Source organism: Phalacrocorax aristotelis, chromosome 1 (genome assembly GCF_949628215.1).
Source record: "Phalacrocorax aristotelis chromosome 1, bGulAri2.1, whole genome shotgun sequence".
Lineage (NCBI taxonomy): Eukaryota > Metazoa > Chordata > Aves > Suliformes > Phalacrocoracidae > Phalacrocorax > Phalacrocorax aristotelis.
This window is the reverse complement of record NC_134276.1, coordinates 12,101,113-12,128,877: the sequence shown is the minus strand read 5'-3', so window position 1 is coordinate 12,128,877 and position 27,765 is coordinate 12,101,113. Positions and strand designations below refer to the sequence as shown.

The 27,765-nt window shown below is 40.1% G+C and overlaps 1 protein-coding gene across 4 annotated transcripts in view; it reads right to left on the bottom strand.

The window, feature by feature from the left end:
- Nucleotides 1-24,060, bottom strand: part of CEP295 (centrosomal protein 295) — a 45,602-nt gene extending 21,542 nt beyond the window's left edge. For 2 of the 4 annotated variants that reach the window (XM_075081173.1, XM_075081202.1), the window contains exons 1-14: nucleotides 23,888-24,016; nucleotides 22,103-22,236; nucleotides 20,556-20,756; nucleotides 19,262-19,386; nucleotides 18,305-18,398; nucleotides 12,198-12,311; nucleotides 10,646-10,786; nucleotides 9,359-9,539; nucleotides 7,423-7,590; nucleotides 6,288-6,512; nucleotides 4,901-5,007; nucleotides 3,168-3,380; nucleotides 2,202-2,299; nucleotides 998-2,075 (exon numbers count right to left, since the gene is read on the bottom strand). In XM_075081173.1, the coding sequence (XP_074937274.1) occupies nucleotides 998-2,075; nucleotides 2,202-2,299; nucleotides 3,168-3,380; nucleotides 4,901-5,007; nucleotides 6,288-6,512; nucleotides 7,423-7,590; nucleotides 9,359-9,539; nucleotides 10,646-10,786; nucleotides 12,198-12,311; nucleotides 18,305-18,398; nucleotides 19,262-19,386; nucleotides 20,556-20,756; nucleotides 22,103-22,210 (2,853 nt within the window). In that variant the 5' untranslated portion in view covers nucleotides 22,211-22,236; nucleotides 23,888-24,016. The other 2 variants (XM_075081192.1, XM_075081183.1) reach the window with 2 other exon arrangements.
- Between the last annotated feature and the right edge of the window lie 3,705 nt (nucleotides 24,061-27,765).

Sequence of the window (27,765 nt, the reverse complement as noted above, 5' to 3'; positions counted from 1 at the left end):
TGCACAAGAAGCCAGGAGGGGAAGGGGCAGCCCAGACAGCTGATCCAAACTGGCCAAAGGGATGTTCCATACCATATGACATCATGCTCAGTATATAAACTGGGGGAGTTGGCTGGGGGGCAGCAACCACTGCGCAGGGACTGGCGTCTTGTGGGCCACCTGCACACACTTGCTTAGCTTACAGAAATATTTGGACATACAGGCATTTTATTTAGTTCTACAAACCTAATGGCTAAAACATAATTATTTACATTTTCAAGGCCTTTGTTAGATGAGATTAGAATACTCAGCAGTTTTAAAAGGAACAATTCCTGAAAAGTCTGGGTTTAGTTTTTCAGCTCCTGAATTCAGGCATTTTAGCTGTTTGGAGACTGCAAAAGCAAGAGATGAGGACTCTAGGCAACAGTTATTTTTCTAAGATGGCTTCCGTTTAAAAAAAAAAAAAAACCCACATGAAAAAATCCAAACATGGGGGGGGAAGGAGCTTCTTTAGAAACTAAAAAATAAACTTGGATTTTCTTCTGTAACCCAGAAACAAGCAAAGTTACAAGACAAGAGTGCAGCTGACAAACCAATTTCTTAACTTGAACACACAAAAAGACAAACTTTAAGAAACAACCTATTCAAAAGTGCTTATTACATCGTTCGAGGTACTGCTTAAGTATTTTTAATAAAGAACTGTTCTACACATACAGCTGCATTTCTAGAGCTGAAGAAAGCTATACCTGCAGATGTTTCAGCTATTTCAATAGGCATTATGTTCAGAGACCATGCACAGAAGTTCATACTATTTCTGCTAGACTGAACAAAACGGAGCTCTCGGGGCTTAGAGGAAAGAACTACTGATTACAAATCACAAGTCCCAATTAAAATTTTCATTATGGTAAATCACCTAAAACTACCAACACTCCATGGGATACTTTGCTAATTGGTAGCATTCACTCAAGTTTGATCACCTACTAGTTGACTCACCATGCGAAGCATACATAAAGCTTACCTGCTTGTTCAGAAATCCTTTCAAAGCCTCTTGCTGTCTCTGCATCTGTTCCTTCAATTTATCTTGCTTCTGTAAAAGTAATTGTTCTTGTATTTTCTGTCTAGAAAGAAGAGCTGCTCTTTGTGCATCTATCTGCTCTTGCAATTCTTTCAAATACTTTTGCTGAGCTTGGATGCTTTCTGATGAGGCCAACACTCTGTCCCTTAAATTCAGTATACTAGAATAATGTAACGAAGATGCATCTCCTGTTTCTGATATCAAGAATTCCTCAACGCTCTGGGCTTTAGATTCTTCATGAGATAAAGTCGTGTGTTCAGAAAGATTGAGTGGTTGACAAAGGCTTGTTTGGATGATGCTCTCTGGAGATCCCTGCAGATACACCGAAGAATCAGGTGAGGCTGCTTGAACTATATGAGATGCCTTTGTTGCTGGCACAAGGGGCATCTTAAGTGGAGGCTCTTCAGCTTCTGTCTCTGTTTGATGGCTAGACATCTTCTGAGAGGACTCTTTGAAGTGTACTGTTTCTGAAGGCTCAGAGGAAACTTCTGCAGGCAAAACAAATCTAACATGTTGTACACGTGCTTCCGGTTGCATTCTTACTGGAGTGACATCTTTCATGACTAACCCTGATGGCAACTGGAACTGAGATGGTTCTCTGAGATTATTGGAGGTTTCCAGCATTCCCACTTGTTCCTGAGAGGCACAGCCACATGGCAAGCAAAACCCTCCATGCTTCAATTCCGATGCTTCTAAGAACTGCACATGTCTGCCAGGACACACGTTGTGTATTTGCTCTTCATGTTTCTGTGAAGATGGCTTTTCCAACATACGCAATGTGCCTGAAAACACAGGTAGCGACCACACAAACTCTTGTGCATGAACTTGTTCAGATGATGGGTATTGTGTTGGTTGCACTCCTTGCCTCTGTAGAGGTGGTTTTGAGACAGGCTTTAAATTAATTGATTTTGTCTCCGCAGAGCTCAGAGGTATTATAGAAGTAGACAAGTGTCTTTGCTTCAATTTATTCTGATACTCCTGCAGACACTTTCCAGCTTCTTCAATGGTCTGTTTGTGCAGCCTGAGCAGAATGAAAACATGAATCTTTCCAGAGTGGTGCAAAGATAAACATAAATTTCAATAATCAAAGCAATTCAAATTATTTTGAAACAGGCAACTCAAACCTCCATTTCGTAAAGGAATTCACCTATTTTGCTGTAGAAGATGTTGTTGATAATTACGAATCATCTGTAAATGGCTGTCTTCTCTAGGACTTCTGGATTCTGATACTGTAGTATTTCCAGTCTAAACAAAATAGAACCATTTTAGGTGCACATATACGAATAACTCACAGAAAACTATTAAAGCAACAACCTTAAGCGGTACGTTCTTTCTCCTAAGTTTACAGAACCCACTCTATACCACTGTTCAAAGTCTGTGAGATTTCAGCCTCAGGCAATGAAGCTAAAGCAGCTTCTGGAACAGATGGCCTACAGCTACAGTCTCTCTTGGCAAGCTGAGCATACACTGTCAAAGTCAATGGTGCTTACAGCAGCTTAGCTCAAAGAGGTAAATGCACCCAGTAGCAAACTCGGGGAGCAATGATCCACCAGAGCTGCACTTTCAAGGCAATCCGATTCTCAGAAGAGTACAGGTTGTGCAAATGAGTCAAGATAAAAAAAAAGAGATTACTTTCCTTCAACATCCTCAATAAATTCCTCTCCTTTAAGTCACTGTTTAAGATTTAGACAGACAAAAACGTAGAGCTGGGTGTTTTTGTCTTTTTTTTCCTCCCAAGATTTTTTCTTCTTGAAAAAGGTTACATGTACATGCATAGTCATTAGATGACTAATCAGATTCTACTAACAGGTATATTAGTTATTTTATGTTATATTAAACAAGTATTTTGTCTTTGCATAGTCATTGGACGTGCCATCCCTGGGACTATGCAAAGACAAACCAATATTCAAAGTCCAGTGATATCATGTGAAACACAAGCTTCTACATTAGACAAAAAGAAGCTTTTAGGTGTACAAACTTCTGATTCATAGCCTAAGAAATAAGAATTGATTGATTGTCTTGATTGATATAATTTAAAATTGGCAAATGGTGCTCTTGATTTTTATAATAAGGATAATTTAAAAATTACACATAGTTTTCTACAATTCTTCACCTCATGTTCCACTTTATTCTCCTGATCTGTAGAAGGAACACTGTGGCTTTGTACCAGCTGACCTTGCTCTTCCTCCTTTTTTTTTTTCTTAGCCTCTTCCACACAGGTTTGCATTTGGATCTTCAGAAAATCAGCCTCCAAATGTGCTCTCTCTTCTTCAATTTGTTTAAGCAAGGCCAGCTGTTCCCGTTTCTGTTGCTCTATTTGCTCATTCTATTGAGAAGAAAAACAAGGGTGAACCTCCACAACTGAATGACAAAGAAATCAAAGACCCCTCACACATACCACCACACACAAAACTTTGTTGCAACTTACAGCAGAAATTTTATTGCTTGTGACGGGCATTTCTGAATTGCAAGTGGGCTTTTAAAACAGTCCCGAAGCTTAGAAGAATAATTTTATTTTACTGGCTAGATATTTCTAATAGTCCCTGAATACATTTACTATTGCATTATTATCTGTTCTCAAATTAATAGAATGGATAAAATCACAATCTAACCATTCAAGATACATTATAATTTTCCAGAGACTGCAAAAGAAGTCCTTTTCTTAAATTGAATTCAGAAATCTACTTTGCATTTTATAGAGCTTTTCATCAAGAGTTCAACACATTTAAATGTTAATTCAAGCCCTACAAAACTTCTGAAATAGCTAATGTATAACCGTTTTAAGAGCACTCCATAAATCTCTGAAGTGGCGTGTTTATCTTTATTCTCTTTCCATGTACCTATCAGCTACAAATCACTTAGATCCATGTGTACCAACAGCATATATACTTTTAGAATGGAGCAAAGAACAATCTCAAAATACTGGCAAAGATGAAGTGGACAGCAGCCTTTAATGAGACAGTCTGAACAGGGATGTCAGGAAGAGCAACCTGAGAACAGGTAATGTGGACATAGCAATATACACCTGGGCAGGTGCAAAGTGGGACAAAATGAGTGTTAAACTAACCACACCTTCAGAGTATCTGCTAGGGGTTTTTTTCCCTAAAAAAAAAAAAAAACAAAACCAAATTTATTTTGTCAAACTTTGTTTCCTGAATTCTGAACTTTAACTCTACAATTTAAGGCTGCACTAAAGCCCAAATGTCAACTTTTTTTTTTTTTTTATATAAACCATCACATAATAGCTGGTAGGTCTGTAAGGATACAACAAAAATTAAAACATAATTAAATGTATACACAATACATATAATGAAGTAATATACAAATGTATATTTTCTAATATAATAGATGTAGCATTCCCATAGACACAGAAGACTTTCTGCGTTTGTTTCCTAGTTAATTTAAGACACCACCCCCAAAACCCAAACAAGATACTCAAGGTTTGTAAACTGTTCCTGTCACTCTAAACACAATACCACAGACCTTGCTATGTTATTACACAGCATTAGTAAAGTTTTCAGAGTTGTGTATTGTTGACTACATTCCCCTAAAGCAAAGGTGTTAATCTACAATTGGGATTCTCATTTAATCATAGGGCAGCATCCCTTGCCTACAGCACTTTTTAGGTTTTAAGAAACTGTTTTTCTACTCTACTCTAATTCCAGCTAGAGCTTAGTAATTTTTAAAAAGTTAATACACAGAGGCTAACTATAGCAAATGTTACAGCAGAAGTGTTACAAGCATGTTAAAAGGATCTATAGCTGCTGTACAACCTGAAGCATTTTAAAGCCCTCTGTAAATCATTTATACACCAGAACTGAGATAGGCATAAGTACACACACTTACCCACTTTTGTCTCTCCTCTTCCATTCTAATTTTAGCTGCTTGTTCTTGAGGATGGATTAGAACTGAATTTTCAGCTGCAGCTGTGTTTTCCAACACTTCCACAGAGTCTAAAATATACATGTTATTTAACTGTAATCACAGTCAGAAAGGGCCTTGGATCTTCTTTCTATCTTGCTTTACAGTTTTGCAATCTCTCTAAACAAAACCCCTAAGCTGCTCTTGAAAAGATTACCATCTCCGTCCCACTACTCTGCCTGTCTCCATAAAAATGGAAAATCAGTTTTTTGTATTATTTAAACCTTTAACAACCCTTTATCATGTGTCTTTCTTGAATATACAGTAATGGCTCAGCTCCAACAGGATTGAAAATTGCTTCTACCCAGATTACTTGGTAGCCTAATAGCAAGATCGTCCTAAGGAATAAAATGTCACATATTAACCTCTCAGAATAAAAAGTATATAAAACTTGCACTCTGTGGGCCAATGATGTAACATTTGGCTACTGCACAAAAAGCAAGTCTTCATCAGGTACTATCAGCTTCAAATAGCAGCACGTTTTCCCCAGAGGCACGTCTTCACTCATGATGCACTCTCCAATCCCTAGGAATTACACTGGTGTAATCATGTACATGACTGAACTATAGCACTTAATCTCATTTGCAAAAAACAAGCACCCTATGAAAGCAAAAAAAAAAAACAAACCCCGAAAACCAACTCCAAACCCACCACAACTTAACCACTTTAACAGAGTTCAGAAATCCCACTTAAGATACAAGTTTACCAACTTCAGCACTAGCATAACCAAAAGAGCGCAAAGGATAGAAAGAGAAAGTAACACCAAAATAATTTGGCTACCAAACAAAAAGGAACGTCTAATTGCTATAAATTCCAGTTTTACAAAGAGACTTTTCAGAATGGTGCCTAGAAGCAGAAAAGAAAAAAAATACATGATTTCAGACACATCAGCTCATGCTTGTGTTATGCATTTCTAGCTGTGAATCTCTAAAGCAATCTGGCTTTTCCCGTTCAACGGGTACAGAACATCAATGTGCAATTTTGCACTGTGAATTCTACTCCTGGAGGCAAACACCTATTAAAGCACAGCAACACCAAGTGCGACAACAATTTGGGTGAGATTTAAAAGATATAAAGGTATTTTGGACAACTTCCCTCCACAAGATCTTAACGGGCAAGTTGGACATAGGAGCAAAAACCTCTCCTGTTTGTGGTTTCAAGAAATCCACAATGCAAGGCAGGCAAAGACAGGAGAACGGTACAGACAAACCACCACCCACTGAAAATTCATTGAACAGTTCTGTTACAGTTCACCCTTACAAGTCTTTTTGCTCCTACACAACAAATGTTGATGTAAGTATGTATTACATACCTTTGGCTTCACATAAGGTATTTTTCTGTTGCTCATAGTTAAGTTCTAAATCACATAATGGTCTCTCTTCGCTAGTAATTGTGCCTGATTCAATAGTCTCAATTTCACTTTGACTCTCTTTCTCAGTTTTTGATGTCCACTCCTGTTTTTGGCTTCTAATTTTGTTCAGCAATTTTTTTAAGGCAAGTTTTGACTGAGGTTGGTGAGGTTTTGCTTCTTCACAATCTATAAAGATTACATTCTGTTATTAAATGCATTTCTTCACATCATAAAACCAGAAAAAACTCTCTTTGGTTTTTTTTTATTGCTTACAAAGTTGGAAAAATAGCTCAGGTATGTTATCAAGTTTTAAAAGCTTAACAATAATAAGCAGTAATCTGTCTCTGCATGCCATAAAAGCAGGGCTAAGCTAGTTGTAGTGTTTCACAGTCCGACTACTCCTAGACTGTACTGTTGCAAAAATAAGCAGTCCTATGCCCCCACCTGCCTGCTTCATATTAGCATTGGCAACACAACGCATCACAGACAAAAACCAGATTGTGTCAGCAAAGGGATGTGGCAGAAATGCTTGGCCAAGCAGCAGAGTTCGCTAACACACTCCTGGGTTCACATCACGTTATCCATTACATGCCACAAGCGAAGAGTATGCACACACCCAACTGTTGCAGCCTACTCACAATATGGAGCAACTCAATCACAAACCTGAACATAAAGGGCATCCAATAAATAGACTTTCATACAATGTCAAGCTTTAACTTCGAAATATTTCAAAACACAAAATGAAAAATATTTAAGTTCACATACCAGCATCATCCCATAATTTACGCTAATTATACAGGAATTATGGCTACTAACAACAGAGCTCTTACAACAAACAAAAATTATTCTCAGTATACTAATGAACTGAAGTATATTAGAAAAAGAAGTCATATTTTCTTTTTAAATTCATAATCATTACAGTATTATCATCCATGATAACCCTTATAAACCACTTGATACTGAAATACTTCACAGGCATTAAGGAATTCTGGTACTTAAGACATCTTAGTACTAAAGTTAATTTATTTGGTATATTAAACTAAATCTCTTCTACAATAAAAAAGTTTAACTTAAATGTAAAGTTTAAAAGCTTTACTTTCTGATTCATTGGGGACCTCCTCTTCTATCATCTGTCCCGACTCTTGTTGAATATCACAAGGAGATTCTTGCTCCAAAGAGATATCAAGATCATTATCCTGACATGTATCAGAAGGGGCTGGCAAAGGTTGCGGCTCAAACTGCAAAATCAGGTCTCCTTTAATTTCTAATTAAAAGAACACAACCACATAAAACAACAATTGGAATAAAAAGCAAACAAGATTGCAAGACTACACTCATCAACTAAGAAGTTCAAGTATCAATAGCTTGGTTTGCAATGGATTTAATGCAGCTGGTTTTTTTCCAAAATAAAAGACTCAAATTCTACAGCATTTTCCACTAGAATATGCCATGCCTTTCAAAATAAAAGTTGATGTGATACGAGGCTGATCTTTACACAAAAAGCAGCACTCAGGAACAATTATACACAGGAGGATCCTAGTAACCTCATCAGGGAAAAGGCACATGCTGACCTGGCTGCTCTAGGGGCTGTCACAAGAGAGTGATTTACCACATGGTCCAGGTGTGAAATCCCAGAAGACAAGTCAACAGTTCTCCCAGGATCACCTTACGGACGGAGGGGCTTACTGCCTACAAGGGGTGTGCGACACATGGGAAGGTCATCTTGGGATTATACACTTATTTCAGATATTTAGGGGAGGAACTAAAAGGCAGGGAAAGGAAAGGCCCAAGTTAGTCTGGGGAAAAGTGTAAGAATAAGGGGATAAAAGGGGCCAGTCAGCACACTTGTCTGGTGATACGCTGTGCTGAGTCTGTCCTGTCTTCTAAATTCCGTTTCTAGCTGTTTTCCTGGGTGAGGAACCCTCTGTTTTATATGCACATGGGTGCACGGAGATATATGAGGGCCAGAAATTGGAGTGGAGATTAGAAGTCACAGGGGCACTCATGTCTCGAGTGCTGCCACCAACTGTAGAGACCAGAATGAGGGCATGTTATGTGGGTATTAGCATCAGCATGAAGTGGCTAGCAAATTGCAAGCCAGACTAGCCAGCAAGAACAGGAAGAGGCTTAAGACCTAGGTATCAGTCAGCTCTAAGACTGGGCTGGATACAGGAGAGGCCAGGGGTCTGCAAGTTGGCTACTAGAGAGATCGGGAGATCTATGCCAGCTACAGGGGAGACCACAGGGCCTCAGGATCAACTAAGAAATCTGCCAGCACACGTGTGTGCATCTCAGAAACCACTGGGAGACAAGAGGATCCAGGGTCAGGTACTGGGTGTACTGAGTATTTAAGGTCAGTTACTGCAGGGATCCATAGCACGCACACATCTGTGTACATTCACGTACCCAACTGGGCCTGTGTGGCAACCACCAGGATGGAGCTGCAGGCCTTGGGGGTTCACATGCCCAGGAGCCAACAAACTGGGAGATGAGGGATCGAGAGCCAGCTGCTAGGTAGTCAGTGTCTAAAGCCACTTACTGAGTGATCCATAGCACATGTTTGAGCTACCAGTGCATATGTGGACATGCAAAGTAACTGGAAGGCTACAGGGTCCAGGATGAACTACTGGATAGACTGGGTGTCTGGACCTGTTACTGGGGGACCCACAGTGTGATGGGTGGAGACCTGGGATGCCTGGGGCAGCTACTGGGTAGACTTCAGTGTCTAAAACCAACCTGGAGGGATCCATACTGTATATACAGACATATATCCCACTAACAGGCCTTCATCCTGATCAGCCAGAGCACTGAACAGGATGAGGCCATTTGTGCTGTTTGTGTTTAACTGAGTGATGTGTTTTCTGTGTTGGCCTGTGTGGCCAGCTGTGTCTATGCGGACGGAAAGCCTGTTTGTGTCCATGCCTACCGTGAATACACACATAGCCTTGCCACTAGCTGGACCTGGGAACAGGCAGCTCCAGCAGCCTCTCTACTGGGCTACCAGATTTGGCAACCTCCAGCAAATTACTTACTGCCTTCACTGTACATATCTTCAAATGCAAACTCCAGTTCTCTCTGCCATTCTTCTTTTATTTCCATGCGTTTGTATGCAGGCACAAAAATCTGAGGTGGCATCTGTGCTACAATCTGTCTTCTGCGCATCCGATCCATATACTGCATTTGCTCAAGTTCTTTCAGTAGCCTCTCCCTATCCTTCAAGAATAAAAAAGGGATAACAAACATTTAGTGTTCACATTCAGACAGCCACATATCAGGACAGACAAAATACTTCCATTTGGTTACCATGAAGTTTGTTTCATCATTAATGTTTAAATTTAATTTTAGCCTAGGGAGAAGGTACTTCCTCAGGAAAAGGCTCTATCTGACCTTTAAACACAAGAGTCATCAACACTACCTAGAAGATCTAATGTTAAATAAAGGATCAGACTGTCACAAGTAGGCCAACTTCCCTCAACAGAATTAAATCTTCCATTTCATAAGGTAAATGAGTACTTCCTTTGGGAAGTCACTTTTGTCAGCATGTACTTCAGCAATCGCTACTTTTTAAGACGTGAACTAAATACACTTGGCACATTACAACTATATATGAAAGCTACTTTTAAAAAGCTTTATTTGAAGTTTGGTTGGGGTCTTTTCCTGTTTACTTAATGATCATCAGTAATATTTCCACAGTTCCCCATTTTATTTAGGTTACTTATTCAGGGCCAATCATGTCAAATGAAAAACAGGAAGCTTTTACTATTTCTAGTCTCCAAAAATACTGGTGAAGGTAACAGACAATAAAACACATTTCAGAGCATACCTCCAGTACAAAGACCTTTCTCAATAGTTCAGTTTTTACTTCTTAAAGGAAACAATTGCAGTATTTCCAGAATTATACAGTAACAGAACCTCAGTCTGTTAAGTAAAAACTTTGAAGTTTTCCAAAAATAAAAAGAGATTGTTGCCTCCTTTAAATTTTTTTCCCTTGAAGCACAGAATAAGCAACTCCAACTAACATCACTGATTCAAGATAAACTGTTTTGTTATTATCAATTGGTTAATAGCTGGTCAAACATGAAGATAACAAAAATTACAGGATGTTCTTCTAAAGGTTGGTCTTAATCTCTGTGCTTTCATTCTACCTCCTTCCAGATAGCCAAAATAAAAGTTTGATGGTTTTCAAGCGCGTTCTGAAAACTCCGTTTACTCCACCAATTTTCCTCCTGTAACTATAATTCCTTTACTAATCAGCTGTGTACAACTTACTCAACACTGGTCATTTTGACATTAAAAACAGGCAGAACTACTTTACCTACCTGAGCCAAATGGACCTTCCTCAAGGCGTGACTTCCTCTGAGATGTGCCTTTTCAAGCTGCTCTCTTCTCTCCCTCTCTGCCTCTCTGTGTAGTTCCTCCAAACGCTTCCCTTCTTCTTCAGCAGCTAACCGAGCATCTGGCTGGCAGTCAATCAATAGTTTAGTCGATGAAGTTCTTTGTGGTAGTTTAAAGCATATGTAACAATAAATAAATGAATAATTCTGTAGCAAAAGCACTTAAAAAGAAAACATACACTGCCATATGAATACCCTTGAAGGTTCATAATTTTTGGTTGCAAGCAGGACCAAACTAGTTTTTTACCTTTGGGGAAAAAAAAAGACAACCCCCACATATTTACATATTCCGTAAGTGTAGGTGTCAAAGTGTTTAGTTTCAAACTCTACCAGGAACAAACATTTGTATGATTTATTTGTTATAACAGAGTGGTTATTTTTCCTTACAATACAAGGTAAAATGAATAATACAGCTGATATTTCAGATTGACTACTTCTACCCTCATGGCTTTGTTTTGAACAAGGAGTGGGGTATGTGTAATAAATCCAGAAGGTTTTCATTCTCATTTGCAAAACCAGAAACAATCTGCAATTTTTAAATAAGAAAAATCTTACTGACACATGAAAATTTAAAAAAAAATAATCATTGTACAGAAGTAAGGCTACAAAGATTAACATTCTGGAATTTTCCATTACAAAGCTGAGCAAGCTACAGCATACCTCTTATTGCTTAGGCCTAGTCCTTCAAATGTTAAGAAAACCTAAAACTTCATGAATGAAAACTTCATGAATGCACTGAAGAAAACATTCACAAAAACAAATTTTTTGAGAGTGCTTTTCTAGTCTAAAAGAGGCTGATTCAGAACAAGAGCTTAGACTGGGGTCTCACATGACTAATAAACCAAACTGCTGTTTAGTTAACTTTTCAATAGCATTACCTTAATTCAAAGACCAGCTCTAAAAGCTAAGCTCTTGCTCCATCTCTCACTTTTCCAAGTCCTCCTCTCTTCAGATCTGACTGTGACCTTTGTCTGAGTGTATGGTAAACTTCTCCATTTGGCAAAAATCTATTCACTGTTATTTTTCCCAAAATTAGAGTTTTGCCATTTTGGCAAGCTGAAACCATTGACTGCACAAGCAGATGAACACAAATATGAGGTAATGACTGGGAAAACATAGCTAAAAGAGGGGAAGAGAAAGAAGTAGGGCAACTGCAACTACTTATTTAACATAAGGCACAAAGCAGAAGATTTGGGTGTCCTAATGTTATGCCAGTCTTGTGAACTCACCTCCTTACAGAGGTCTGTTCATGTGGGAAAGACTGTCAGGTGTGATCCCACAAGTGACTGAGCACATAACGGGCCTTGTAAGTTTCCCCGTCTAAGATTCTGATTAGTAAGTTCTGTGATGGCTGCTTTATACAAGTTCATATTTTTAAACATGTCCTAGAAAACTGAACTGGTGATATCCAGATGCTGTACGCAATTCAAAGATAGATATATGGAAGCATGTATCACAAATACTTGGAGTTTATCACCTGCTCTCCATCCACTTCTCTGTCCACGTAAGGTTCAAAAATATGGTAACGTGTAACAGAAAAGTTGTCAGCTCCGTAGGGCTTCACTGCAGGAGTCTTCTTCACTTCAAAATTCTAGGAAGAAAAGCACAAGTACAGCTGTATCGGAGAACAGGAACTTTAGTGAAGCAACTAAACAGCATATAAGTGATCTGTACACTTAAATTAGTATTAAAAGAAAACCACCCCCTAAATTCTCTCCTGAAAATACTGCTGTTTAAAACTTTATATACATTTAGTAATTAATAAATCACATCAGCACAAGGCAGATCTAGAGGCCTTAACAACTGAGAGCATCTAACAGCCTAAGGCAGACTCCTCCATACAAATTGACATTCATCAGAGAGCTCTACCTTCATGTTTCAAAAGCATTACCTTAATTTAAAAGCACTTGAGTTTAATGTACTAATACAAATCCCACTTACAACAGCTGTCACATTCACCTCAAAGCAGGGCAACCACAGATCCACAGTATAATCATACCTAACAGCACAATAACACTTCTCAAGTACACTTCCTTTACAAAACTCAGAACCCATTATGTCCAATTTATTAGCTGACCAGAGAAAAGACCGCTTTCCATAACTTCACTGAAAAGTGTCTATTCATATAACAAAGAGGATTTTTTTGACAAGTTTTGGGTACACTACCACATTTCAACCCTTGCCTGAAAGAGTTTGAACACCAAGCAACCAGCCCCTCCCTCTTCTTTGCCTCAGCCTGATGTTCTCGGTAGTGAGGCAGACAGGTCAGGTAACGCAGCATTCAGAAGTAAAAAGGCAGGTACTACAAACATCTGCTCCATTCATTTTCCCTCAGCTTCCTCTTCCCTAGACTTTCCTTAAAAAAGGATTTTTATCCACATTAACTAAACCAGCAAGTTTCATAGTCCGAGTGGTTTAAAACTAACATGACCGTAAACAAATGCACATTCACAAAGAGCAGTATTAAGTCTTGGGAATATCTTAAATTTATCTCAACGTAAGATGAGGCATACAAAATTTCTGTATTTATTATCTCTTGCTATTTTATAAAGACTGTAGAAAGTCTTTAAATTAAAATCATGATTTGCAACTAGTTTTAGCCTTACCAACAGAATTTCAGTAGCCCATTTTATAGTTCTTAAGCAAATGCATGTTATTGTAGTAGGAAGAAGGAAAAAGAGATGTACAAATAAAAGCCTGCCATCAAGATTTTCACTTTTATTTGTACATGATAATGCTGTTTTAAAATTACCAACTTTCTTAATCAATAAATCATAGTAATTGTAACAGCATTAACCAAAATGCTTGTAAATACTGACTATAGCTCTGAAAACAGAGAAGTCCCACGCCTAAATCTCGTTAGCCAGATCACTGACTGCTTGACCTATACTGTGTTACTTTCAGAATCTATAAATAAACCTCAGTCTTCTGAATTACTTAGGAAAATGTAATAATAACAGATCAGCAATTAACAATTACATTTAATCAATCAAATCTCCAGAGTTTTATTCAAAAGCTGGGAAGATGTGAGAATTATGCAATTTTCCAATTAATGTCAAAAGCAATTTAGGTTGGAAAAAAGTAATACTTGTAACATTAAACCACTGCAGTTAAGAATCAATCCATACTTCCATCAAAAGGTTTACAATTCCTCCCTCCCCCCACTTCTGTTTTTTTCTTAAAAAAAAAAAAAGTAAATAATTCTACACTCAAATCTGGCAAAACTGGAGCAGCAATGTATCATGAAATTAAAATAAACCCAAAAAACCCAAAATAACCAAACAAAAACCCCCAAACAACTCTACAAATGTTATGAATACTCAAGCAAGTCTAGTAACATTTTTAGGTTGTATTTTCGTTACATAAAATCTTACAGATCATATAAAAAAAATAAGTTCACAAGAACTCTGTGACACTTGTCAATAGAATGGTGTTTACAGTTTAACTTCAATTAAGTAACTTAACAGTTGGTCTAACTAAATAAGGCATCAATTCCTAAAAGCCATCCTTCTGAGAATTAAACTTGATTATGACAATACATCTAGAGTAAAAACAATTCTTTTGCAACTAAGTAACAATAGGATCATCTTCAGAAAACGTTTCTTATATTCTAAGCAATCCTGCGGTGAACACTGCCCTAGCTCCATTTTATGAAATTTTATTCAACTGTTATTGCAACAGAGCATCAGATTATGATTATAGTTATGCTTAATAAGCTCGTTATGTAAATTGTTCAAGAAAATAAGCATGCTTATGCAGATGACCTTGTAATTTGCTGTAATTCACAGGATTTAAAGTCAAGCAATTCAAATCCAGTGCCTTTTGAGTAATGCATTTGCAAGACAAAGCCCCAGATTTCACCCGCCCTGAAACTGACAGTTAACATCTTTTGTCTTCTCCCTCTATACAGAACTAGGAATAAACCACAGCTCTAATCATCTCTGATCTTTCAATTACTTAGCATTTACCCCATGCAGTACACAGCACCCAGTCATTCTCCAAGAAAATAACTTAATTTTTCACCCTGTGCCATCCCAGCAACGTCAGCCTATGACTAAAGGATTAAAATCCATACAGATATGAAAACTAGGAAAAAGGCTCAAAGTCAGCTAGACTTCACATGTATCAAACTGACACACTGTGCTATAGTTAAACAATGCAATGCAATCTCTTTCCTCGACAAAAATCCAATACGTCTACTGAACTGTTGATTCAATTTGCCATTACAAGAGCATGGACTTCTTTAAAGAAACAAAACCCACATATTGTAGAAAATCCAGATGTTTGCAAACTCTACTAAAAACAGCTACAATCATGTTTGCTGAAAAGGTGAGTAAAGGACATTTGTTCATGGGTGGAAATGCATTAAATTGTAGAGTTTCAGGAAAAGAAGTTATAATTCTGCAATACTTAAACAGGGTACTGACCCAGACCTGTCATCCAAAACAACTGTAAATGCAATTGCACCAGAAATTGTACCTGGGGGAGCCTGAACAAAGTCTTCTTACCTGTCCTGGTGAAAAGACTAAAAACTAAGAAGGAAAATCTGCATTTGTAAAATGGAAAGAGGGATGCATTACTGAGGCTGTTTAGATGAAAAGTGTTACACAGTACTGCATCTTCTTAGCTGTTATACCATCTACAAATACGCACGTTAACTGTGGCTGACTTTCGGTCACCAGTTACAAACTTTTTTTTTTTAATAGAAAGCAACATAATGCTGCAGCATCTCATGCTTTTCCAGCAATGTCAAACTGACCAACACAAGCATCTGAAAACCAGGAAATTAAGAGTCAAAAGTTTTAACTGATACAGCCTTCATCTGCTCCACAGCAGATACACCAGGAACATGTCACATTGAACAACGTAGAGCAGAACAGCAGTGTTTGAATTTACCTGAACTGTACCACACAGTACCTTCTTTCATCTGTTTTAAATTCCAGTATTGCATATACTTCACCAGAAATAACCCCAAACTTTACTACTCCCTTACAACGCTTGCTTTAATCCTCACTCATATCCAACTACCACAATAAGAAAACCAAAGAGAACCAAACACCGACCCACCATCGGCGAAGGAAGAGTTAGTACATGAATTACTACAGGAGCTTGGCACCCACAAATCGATGGGCCCTGACACCATCCACCCAAGGGTGTTGAGAGAGCTGGCTGACATCATTGCAAGGCCACTCTCCATAATCTTTGAGAAGTCACAGAGAACGGCGGATGTCCCAGAGGACTGGAGGAAGGCAAATGTTACCCCTATCTACAAGAAGGCCCCGAGGGAAGATCCAGGTAACTATAGGCCCATCAGCCTTACTTCAGTCCCTGGGAAAGTTATGGAACGAATCCTCCTGGGGGCCATCACAAGTCAAATGAAGCATGTGACTGGGAAAAGCCAACATGGCTTCACTAAGGGCAGATCGTGCTTGACAAACCTGGTGGCCTTCTATGACAAAGTGACTTACCTGGTTGACATGGGGCAGGCGGTGGACATTGTCTACGTGGACTTCTCCAAGGCCTTTGATACGGTCCCCCATAGTCTCCTCCTGGAGAAATTGATGTATTGTGGCCTAGACAAGTGGTCTGTGCAGTCGGTGGGGAACTGGCTGACAGGCCGCACCCAAAGGGTGGTGGTAAATAGCTCTTTCTCAAACTGGCAACCTGTCACAAGTGGAGTCCCCCAGGGATCGATATTGGGCCCAATGTTATTCAATATCTTTATAAGTGATCTGGATAACGGCATCAAGTGTAGCCTGATGAAGGTTGCTGGTGACACCAAGTTGAGTGGGGAAGTAGACACTCCAGAAGGGAGAGCTGCTCTGCAGGAAGATCTGGATAGGCTGGAAGACTGGGCCAGCAAGACCCTTATGAAGTTCAACAAGGACAAGTGTAAGGTCATGCACCTGGGAAAACATAATCCAGGAGTGCAGCACAGACTGGGATGCACCCGGCTGGAGAGCAGCTCTGTGGAAAGGGACCTGGGGGTGCTGGTGGACAGGAAGCTCAACATGAGCGAACAGTGTGCTGCTGCGGCCAAGAAGGCCGACACGATGCTGGGTTGCATCAAAAAGGGCATCGCCAGCAGAGAGAAAGAAGTCATTACCCTGCTCTACTCAGCGCTTGTCAGGCCACACCTGGAGTACTGTGTACAGCTCTGGTCCCCTCTATAGAAAAAGGATGTGGACAGGCTGGAAGGGGTCCAGAGAAGGGCCACCAAGATGATCAAAGGATTGGGAAGCTGCCATATGAGGGATAGGCTGGGAGAACTGGGTTTGTTCAGCCTTGAGAAAAGGAGGCTCAGAGGGGATCTCATCACCATGTACCAGTACTTGAGGGGTAGCTACAAAGAAGATGGAAACTCCCTTTTTACACGGAGTCCCATGGAGAGGACAAGGGGGAATGGACACAAGTTGCTCTTGGGGAGATTCTGATTGGATGCGAGAGGGAAGTTTTTCAGTGAGGACAGTCACCCATTGGAATAATCTCCCCAGGGAAGTGGTTGACTCGGCCACGTTGGACACCTTCAAGAGTTGTCTGGACAGGGTGCCGGGCCATCTTGTTTAGACTCTGCTCTTCCCAGAAAGGTTGGACTAGATGATCCCTGAGGTCCCTTCCAACCTGTGATTCTGCGAACTACCACAATAAGAGAACCCTTGGGCAGCCAGCGAAGATACCTACAGAGAAGTAGGTACTAAGGGATATAAATGAAAGTATATAGGCACTCCTAATCTTTCTGAACTGGGAAGGTCAAACCTTACCCAGTTTCTTCAGATTCATCAGTACCAAACCCGTATCCTCCAACACACTAACCTACACATAATATGCTGGATGTAGCTGGGAAAAGCTCCGATAACTTCACTAGCTCCGAGGACTAGTATACTTTAATCCTTTCTTTTCTTGTCAGTGGTCTGAATATCCCCGAACCTGATGGTCTGAAAGGGCACAACAACACACAAGGCAACTTAAACTCTGCATTATGAAGTTCTGTTGAATTTACTAAAAGTTAACTCCAAAGAAAAAAAATGCATGTTCTTCCTGCAGTTCAGATCTGCAATTCTACAGTAACTTCTATGCCTGTGCACAATCTCTCTGAAATCCAAGAAACATGAAGGAGGTACAAAGTTGCCCCCTAAAAGGAATACAGCATAGAATTAAAAATATGGTTTTTAAAGGTAGAACTATCTTTATTACAGAACTAAACAAAACGCTACTAGTGGATCGTTATTACAGAAGGCTGAGGTAGTGTGCACCTGCTGAGAAAGATCATTGTAGGGTTTAATACCACTGTGGCTATTAAATGAAAATGAGATCATGACAAAGATTAAAAAACACATGAACCACAAAAATAAGATCTCAGATGACAAGAAAATAAATCCACACATAACAGAGATCACAAATAAACAAATACCAAAGCTTAGTACTAAGAGTCTGCTAATACATAATTTTAATTTTGCTGAAAAACTCTCCTTGTATGTAAACAGCAATTCAGCTATCCTGTTGTGAGAAGTCAGACCTATAAGTAAATCATTACATTATAAGGTACCCTGAAGCTGTGATCACTATCGCATCATGGATATATACCTCAAGAGGACGTGGTGGAGGAGGTGGCAGGCTTGCAACTTTGGCTGCTCTTTGTCTTTCCACTTCCAGAGCATGTTTACGTGCGTTTGTTCGTCTTGGGGAAAAGAAAAAAAAAACCAATACACAACAAAACAAAACAGGAAAAAACAAACACAAAAGAGAAGGAAAATTATTCAAACAACAATTACAGCACTGTACAAAATAAAAGGCAAACCTAAAATTAAACATATTCAGATGTACCTGAATTGAACGGGTAGGAGATAGGGATGGGCAAGCACACTGAAAGTCAACAGAACTTACACTGGAAGGCAACACTGGAAAATTAATTTCTTGAAGTAATGTAAAAATATGAATATACACATTTTTCTAAAGAACAAAGCAAAATACCTGCTTTTCACTGAAGTTTTCAGAAAACACTGCATCACTTCAACATATTCTAATTGCTCAAGTGTGGAAAAAAATAAGTATTTAACCAATAGGTCTCAGCTCTACTCAGGCACAACTACTCCCCAAGAGTACACAGCTCACTTTTCATGCCAGCTCAAGCTTAATCCAATCTGCTTTAAAAAAACCCACTGAGAAGGAAGACCACAACAAATGCAATAGGTCCTTTTTTCAAGTGGGTGACTCTCCATCAGGAACTGGCCTGAGAACATTTCATTTCATACGTCACTGAAGAGCTGTAAACCAGCAATCCAAACTGAAAACAGCAATATAGACATGAAAGGCCCCCCCACTCCCTGAGAGCCTACAAGGCCAGCTCGTACACTTTACATTTTTGTCTTGGTTTTAAAACTACAATTCTTATCAAAGTCCACAAGCTTTGTCCACAAGCATTAATTCTCTAACCCATAAAATTTCAAGATTTAAAAACTCCACGCAAGAAGCATCAATATTTTTACCTTTCACCTTGTAACACTGTAAAATGCATTTTATGCTTAATGAAACTAGGCATACCGAGCTTGCTCATGAAGTAATTTTTCTTTTTGGTACTTCTGCTCCTTCAGGGCTCTTCTATGTCTCTTCTCTGCTCTTTGTTTCCTTTCCTCTGCTTGCTTTGCCAGAGCTTCTAAGTCAGGCTCCTTAACAATAAAATATTGCAAGCATTTAATACAGGATTTTATTTACTTCTCATACTATCAGTGTGATATTTCAAATTAACTTTTCCTTCTCTGCTATCTTCTTTATTCTCTTTTTCTCTACCACCAGCAGCAGCAAATTTGCCACACTCTTCAGCCAATGTAACCAAATATTGATGTGGAAACCTTAGCTTCTCTCTGCATCTTTGATAAAGAGGGTAATATAAATATACTTACACATTTCAGCAAATGCTGACTAAACTGTACAGAGAAAGCATGTTACTGCGTTTCAGTCATTAATTACAACAGTCATGTATCAAGACCAACATTTCTTTATGATTAGTTCTCTGTTCCTATGGCATCAGTACCACAGTTTTCCACAAACTCATCCACCCTAGCACCGGAAAGGACTTTACAAAGAAGTTGATTTAGTGACACTGAGATATGGAAAAGTATAATGCTGTCTGACGTGGGTTAAAAAGCCTGACCAATTCAGGTCAGCTAGTCTGCAAAATTCATGCAAGAAATTTGTGGCACTGTTGATTTCTATAAACCTGGTTCAGAGTCATATCTCTGGAAAATTTCTACCCAACAACCTCAATGATCTCTCAGAAGAGAGCCTACACAAGTTATAGGATTTTTAAGAAAGTGAAAATAGTTTATAGGTGCAGAAGTAAGAAGTGACACCAGTTTGCAGTCTAGGCGATGGCCTTTGAAGCCCTTACCAAAACTTTCTATGTCACTTGAGCACTGAAGAAAAAAAAGTTAAGTGTATTTTCTTAACCACAGAACAGATACTGTTACACAATAGAGAAAAAAAGTTACTATATTACTGGCACACTGGAGACAAATGATTCACCATGTGCAATTTAGTTAAGTACAATCATACAATATCATGTATGTGTACAATCTAACATAAACAAAATAACTTTAAGAGTTTGCACAGCAAAAGCCTTGGCAGATGGGCCTGCTAGACCATTTAATCTTGATCTTGTGGAAAGATATCTGCAAAAAAGTACATAAACATTCTTAAGAAGTTTCCATTCTTAAAAAACTGTCAGTTTAGGTATTAGGACTGCAAGGTCAAGAACGTGAAAAAACCAAATCGCAGTCTTGGTACTTCTAGAACATCAGGAATTTCCCTGACAACAATGTTAAGCTGTTCTACTTACGTTCTCCTTGGCTTGTCGGTGACCCTCACCAATTGCTCTTAAGCTTGATAAATACAGTTTTTCTAAGGCTTTCATCTTTTGGTCCTGTGCTTCCTGCCATTCAGCTCTCAGTGCCTCCTCTAACTGATGTAGTCGTTCTTCTCTCCTCTGCTTTACTTTCTGTCTTATCTGCAAGGCGATATACTTCTGTTGCTCTCTAACCTGTAGAAATAGCATTTATGTTTTGTCAGCAACTTAAAAAAAGCACAATATTTTTTCAAAATGTCTTTCCACAACATACTCTACCCTCATTTCAGCTTTCTATTTCATCTACTATTCCATTAGCATTCTGTTCAGAAAACACTTCAAAGTTACTGTTACATTTTTCCAAAAATAATTATTTAAACAATAAATTTAATCTTAGTTAAATGTTTCAGTTGAAGTCCAAAGACCAACACACAACAGATAAACAAAATGGAAATACTGCTTGGAATATCCTTCCCTCCAAAAATACAACAGAATAATTTATTAAAGACCCCTATTACAATGCAACATGGTTTAAAGAAAATCAGCAACTACACTGATAAATTAAAGTCTGTTTACTAAGCTTTTGTTTTCCACTTTGTCAGTAAAGCTCTCTTTGTTAAAGAGAAAAACATATCAAGAAAAAAGCCCAAGAGGCACGAAAGATTAGTATATCTTCAAGTTGTGTATTGTTTGAAGATGTGAAAGACCTGAACAGCTAATGTAGGACAAAGCAGAGGAAGGCTAAGAACAGAGTAAGAGGAGAAATGGAGAAATAGTCCTGCATTCTAACGTAAGAACAGAAATGGAAGAAAGATGAGATGATCAACAGATGTTCTGAAGAACACAAAGGTACTCAGACATTCTGAAAGGAGCAGTATGTAAAGCATTTAGAGCTATGGAGGTGGTGAGGCCCTGGAACAGCTTGCCCCAGAGAAGTTGTGGATGCCCCATCCCTGCAAGTGTTCAAGGCTAGGCTGGATGGGGCTTTGAGCAACCTGGTCTAGTGGACGGTGTCCCTGCTCATGGCAGGGGTGTTGGAACTAGATGATCTTTAATGCCCCTTCCAACCCAAACCATTCTATGATTCTATGACATATTGTAGCAATTCAGTTCATCTAGTGGAAGGCCGTGAAGTTCTGTATTAGCAGTAGTTGTCTTATTTCTTCTGCCTGATCACTGTGAAAATACCTGGAACACTGTAAGAGGTTTGAATCCTTACACAAGTGACACATCAGCAGAAGAGAGACAACAGCATGCTCACAGCTAAATAAAAATGGTGGATACCACGAAGCTGGCAGGGAAGCAGAGGTTCTGGAACAGAGGCCAAAGTGAATCTAACAACAGAGGAGGTATCACAAGCAAAATATGTACTTAGTAGTAGACAAAAAGGAAAATCATTCACAAACTACATACAAACCTAATACACAATATTATTATGACCCTGAAATTTAGTTTACATGAAATAAGTATTTCAGTTAATTTTCCTAAATTATGTTTACATCATTAAATGAAATACACAACGTGCAAAAATACAGACATACTTGCTGTAGCCTCAGTTTTCTTCTTCTTTCATATTCTTCTTTCAGAAGCATGGTTTCTTCATTAGGACTAAGCCTCAGTTTCCCAACTTTTGCAACTTCCCTTTTCATCTTTGGAAATGCCGAATAATCAACTTCTATGTGAACAACATGAAAAACAGAAATTGTGCACAAACTATATAGGTAAACAAGCTATAAAAACAGGTATTGCCATAATCTTACAAATCTATCATGGTATCTAGGAGCCTGAGCTACAACTGTTCACGTCTGTTCCAATTGTACTCAAGGACACTGGCACTGCCTTTATCACAGTCACAAAATGTACTGAACTACTATGTTACGTAGCAAACTCTGCAACAGTATTACATTAACATTCTACTCTGTGGACCAGAGAAGTGCATCTGCAAAGTGAACAGTGAACACCATTCGGGTCCTGGGAAGACAGATAAAAAAAAACCACTGGAAACCCCATCACACATTAAAGCAGGCTGGTCACTTAAGTGATTTGCATTGAAATATTCTCATAACAATTATAAGATAGTGAGTTTGTTAATTTTTTGATTGCTGTCCAGTCTTCTGCCTTGAAGACCGTGAAACTCTGACACCAGTCTGCATGCCAAGCATTTCACGAGAACACTGAAATTGCTCACTGACAATTTTTTGTTCGAGTTCTCTTAACCAGCAATTTCAAACGGTGTTCCCCTGTAGATTTTACCGTGGAACCAGGATCTGCTGGTTCTGCAGATTGATAATTGTGAGGAAAATGGGGAACAATTTCATCTGCACAGCCATAAATGACTTTTTCAGCCTGATATGCAGCCTAGTCCAAAACTGCCTCCCAAATCTTTATTTGGGCTTTAAACAGGTGTACCCCTGAAAATACTCTCTCAAACCAAAGACCTTCAAAAGTCACTTGTTTGGTTCTAAAAATTAAAAGCTTATTACTAGTGAACAACCCATAATGCAGTAACAGTTTAATGAACGTGTTACATCTGGAAAAATTTCAGTATCATAAATAAAAAAAAAATTAGAGAACTCTAAAGAAATCAGATGAGATGTAAAAATGAAATAATTAGGCATAAGTTACTTCTGATACAGGGTTATTAAGCTAATGGATCCCAAGTTCATTGCAGGATAAATAGGGACAGAATCTCGTGGTTCCCGCTAGCCTTCCCTTATCCAGCTCATCAATACACATAATTAAGTACACTCCCCCCCCGCAAGAAAGGAAAATTTAGAGGATGAACAATGCAAAGTCTAGATCTAACACTTAAGGGACAAGAGCAAAAGCAGATGAGACAAATGCCGCCGTAAAGTAGCCGACGCGGGCACAGCCTCCGCCGCAGGACAAAGCAATTAGCAAATACACGACAGTTAAACCCCAGCCAGCCTTCCCCGGGAACGCTGCGCTACCGGGCTTCCCGCAGGCAGTGCCAACCCTCCCGCCCCCGCCCAGGGCAGCCAGCAACGGGCGCCCCTCGGAGCCGGCGAGAGAGGCAGCGGGCTTGGAAGTAACGACAAGGGCGCGCGGCCCGAGCTGAGGAGGGAGGAGAAAGAGAAACGGGCCCCATCCGGCCCCGGGAGAGAGCCACGCCGCCGCGGCCCCGCGCAGGACGGGGAAGAGGAAGGGGACGGGGAAGAGGAAGGGGACGGGGAAAAGGAAGGGGACGGGGAAAAGGAAGGGGACGGGGAAAAGGAAGGGGACGGGGAAAAGGAAGGGGACGGGGAAAAGGAAGGGGACGGGGAAAAGGAAGGGAGCGACCCCCGGGCGAGGCCGCCCACACGCACCCGCCGCTCCCCGGCCGCGGCCGCCGCCAACGGCTGCCTCCACCGCCGCGTCACCTTCGACGCTCACCCCGAACGGCCAATGGCTGAAGGCGCGGCGGGAAACGGAGCGCCACAGCGCGAAACCGAGCACCCTCTGCGCATGCGAAGCGCTCCGCCCACCGCTCACCGCCACACACCCCGGCACTCCGTGCTGAAGGCAACACGCATGCGCCACCGGCTGGCCTTCCCCGCCTCCCGGTGTGCCTGAGCCCCGCCCCCGCCATCTGGTGACCAATGGGAGCTGGGGAAAGCGGTGACTGGCCGGTGAGGCCGAACGCGGCGAGTATAAAAGCGTCGCAGGGGTGCAGAGATATGCGGGTGGTTTCTCGCCTTGTGGTGGGGCTCTCGCTTCTCAGTCAGGCCGTTCACCGAGGAATGGCTTAGACGGGGTTAATGTTTCCCCCGCTTACTCAGGCGATCTCAGCATGTATTTGAAGGGGTTTGTGACTGTGATTTTTCTCATGGCATTACATCAACAGGCCTTGGTCAGGGTTTCCAAGTGCTAAACCTCATGTGAGTGGCATATCAGCACTAGAAATGGTGATACCTAGATTCTAGTGAAACTAGAAGTGGTGAGAGAGCAGAAGGAAGCTCGGCATTGCTAGTTCCATCTCTCTAGTTTTACCTCGGTGTAACTTTAATGTTCAACACTTGTGTAGTAGAGTCACCATCCCTGCAGGTGTTCAAAAAATGTGTAGATGTGGCACTTTGGGATGTGGTTTAGGAGGCATGGTGGTGTTGGGTTGCTGGTTGGACTTAATGATCCTAGAGGTCTTTTCTCAACCTTAATGATTCTATGATTCTTTCTGGATGCACTGTGTGAGTAGGGGTAACTAGCCTGTGACAGTGCCCTCGGACTGGCAGTGCTGCTCTACCTGTCTCCTAGGCTTGCATATGGCTGGCTGGGTTGCTTCTGCGATGTGCAGATGTGTGCTGCCACCTCAGCTCCATAACTAGCGCTCATCTTTCTTTTATAAACCTCTTTTTTAACTAATGTCTGCTCTGATGGGATACTTGATGCTTCTTTGCCTTCATCCTCATGTTTTAGTTTTCTTTCTAAAAGGCACCCTTTATTGTATGTGTGAGACTTACAGCAGTTGGGATTTGAAAAGGACATCATCTGATGTCCTTTATGAGGAATATAAAACTGAGCTTGTTATTATTCACGTTGGAACAATTCTGCTGCACGTATGGTTGAAGCAAGAGAGACTGTTCTATACCATTTCCTTGCATTGAGTGTAGTCCCAGGGTCTGAACTGCTGCTGCAAAAATGGAAGAAATACTTGTGACTTTTAACAGATCAGGCACAAAGGAGATAATTGGTTGTCACATGCTGAAACATGACTGCAAAATATAGCTACTTTCTATGGCAGTTTTTTCTATAAAAAGGAAAAAACAATTTTGTACTAGGACCTAACTGTCATAGTAACCACCATATAGTGCCCTACAGGAGTGAAACTAGGAGGGCTGAGATTACTTGGTAAAACTTAGCAGTTTGGTGCATGCAGGTGCATGCTGCACGGGAAATACACTAAGAAAACTCAGGATGGCAAAACAAAAGGCATGAGCATAAGAAAAAGAGGTAACACAATGCTGAATGCGCTTTCTTCCCTGTCTCCTGTATTTTACTACTAAACTGCTTCCTTATTCAGACTTCTGTGCTATGGGATCAGTTAGGGAGATAATTTGCTTTCTGTCGAGTGCTTGCAACTTGCTGCAAACTGCTGACTATAATAGCTGGTACCAAGTTAATACCTGATTGTACATTAAAGACACCCAGATGTTTCACAGTATGCATATTGAATAAATTAAATGTGAGCAGTGTGCTTCCAAATGTGCTTTCCAGTCTCCTTATTGTATTTTTTTGTCCTTCAGCATTTTCATTATGGCAGTGCTCTCCACAATAACATCTATTCTAAATAGCTTTATCCTGCAGGTCAACAGGTAAAAAAAAATTGAAGACAGTCCATTAAGAGAGTAATTGAGATTATAGATTTTTAGAATCCTCTACTTAGAAAATGTGAAAGAGGTCAAATATATGCTCCTCAATTATACTGTTGGAAAAAAGGGATATTATGAAACCTATACGTGCTGGGTAAGAACTTTGTTTCAAGGGTGTTTTCTAGTCAGTGTGTTCCAGAATTATTTCTGCTACCACTTAACGTACATACGTACACTGGATAACAGGGATTTAGCAAACAGTCCTTTTAATACTATAATGTGTTCTTCTTTTTACTCCACCTGTTAGAATCGCAGTGTTACAAGCCTGCTTTAATTCTTTCACTTCATGAAGTAGGTGGTGTTCCTTTTATAAAAGGTGAATGGTGATGCAGCAATATCAGTGCATCTAGGCAGGCACGTATAAAGCTGGAGATAATGGCTCCCCTGTGCTTCAGTTACTGTTCACATTTCTCCTGGGGTAAAAGAATGATGCTTGGAGAAGTTATCTACAAATTCCCAAGATGGGGGGAAATCTGAATTTATTTTCAGGAACTGAATGCTTTCTATACATAAAAAATGTCTTCACTGTGAATCTGCATGAAATGCTGATTTAAAATGAATCATTTTTGTTTCATGTGTTTGAAGAGGGGTTGTATGACCATGAAGCCCGCTGCTGAGGCAGCCTGCAGTGTGCAGTCAGGAGCTCAAATCGCAGTAGAGGGCTTCTGCTGTCCCAGGCAATGGCTTCTCGGAGTAGGACTGTCCATACTTCCCCGTCACAGAGGATGTTTATTCCATCAGCAGATGAACCACTGCGAGAGATAGTGGCACAGGCATGTTGCCTCGGTGTGCTCTGTGGGATTGTTATCTGGATATAAGATCAGTGGGACTGGAGTTACCTTCGTGTGCCCTGAGAGAATAGATTCCATGTCCTGTAGGCAAGTTGAGTAGACCAGCATATGCAACCCATACCTCCTACTGCCACACAGGAGCACTTGCTCCTTTCTTCATTAGAAATTCTTAACTGGCCACTTCCTTCTCTCACTCTCACAGGGGAAGGATGACCTTGCAGGCTTTTCTGCATCTTCAGCAGGGAAGCACTGGTTTTATAGGTTTTCTGAGATCCGGTAATGGAACAGTGCAACCACCTGACAGCTCACCCTTGCGCAGGACTTGGCACCCTGCAAGAATTAAGTATTCTTCTTGAAAACCTCTGAAGGAAAAGCTTTAAAGAAGATGTCGTATTCAGACACTAAACCCCCTGCCCCGAGGCCTCTAACAACTCATTAGACAGTAATGCAGTTTTCTGTTTCTTGTCTCCTTGCTGATTACTGAAGTATCTGAATGAAATGAGAACTTCTCTCAGTTTGAATTGGCCTTTCTCTGCATTCACTATTCCTCAATGTCACATCTCACATTATCATATAGTCTTAAATGTTTCCCAATGGTTCATTTTGTTTTGATCTGTGATTACTTCTCCCATGCTGTTTTATCTCTTCTAGCACCTGACACCAGACGTCCAATTATCATGACTACCAGGAACTAACAGGGTGTGATTTTACAAAGGTTTGTAATCCTCCAGCTCATACAGTCTCAAGCCTGCAAAGTACTTCTATTACATAGTTTGCATTGAGTGCGTTTTTTACGTGTAAGTTTTGCAAACATAGACGGAGTTTCCTAACAAGGAAAAAGGGCTGATCTCTATTTTTGAGACTGACTAATCTACTCTGGTCAGCCTGTACAAGTACAGCCTGTAATAGTCTCTGCCTGAGACTGATTTGGACATAAATTTTCTTGACAGATGTAGAAGGGTAGCCTTTGCTTTTATACTCCGTGTCACGTAATAGAAGGCTGCAAAGTTACGCTTTCTAGTACCAAAGCAATGGTATACAGTGCTG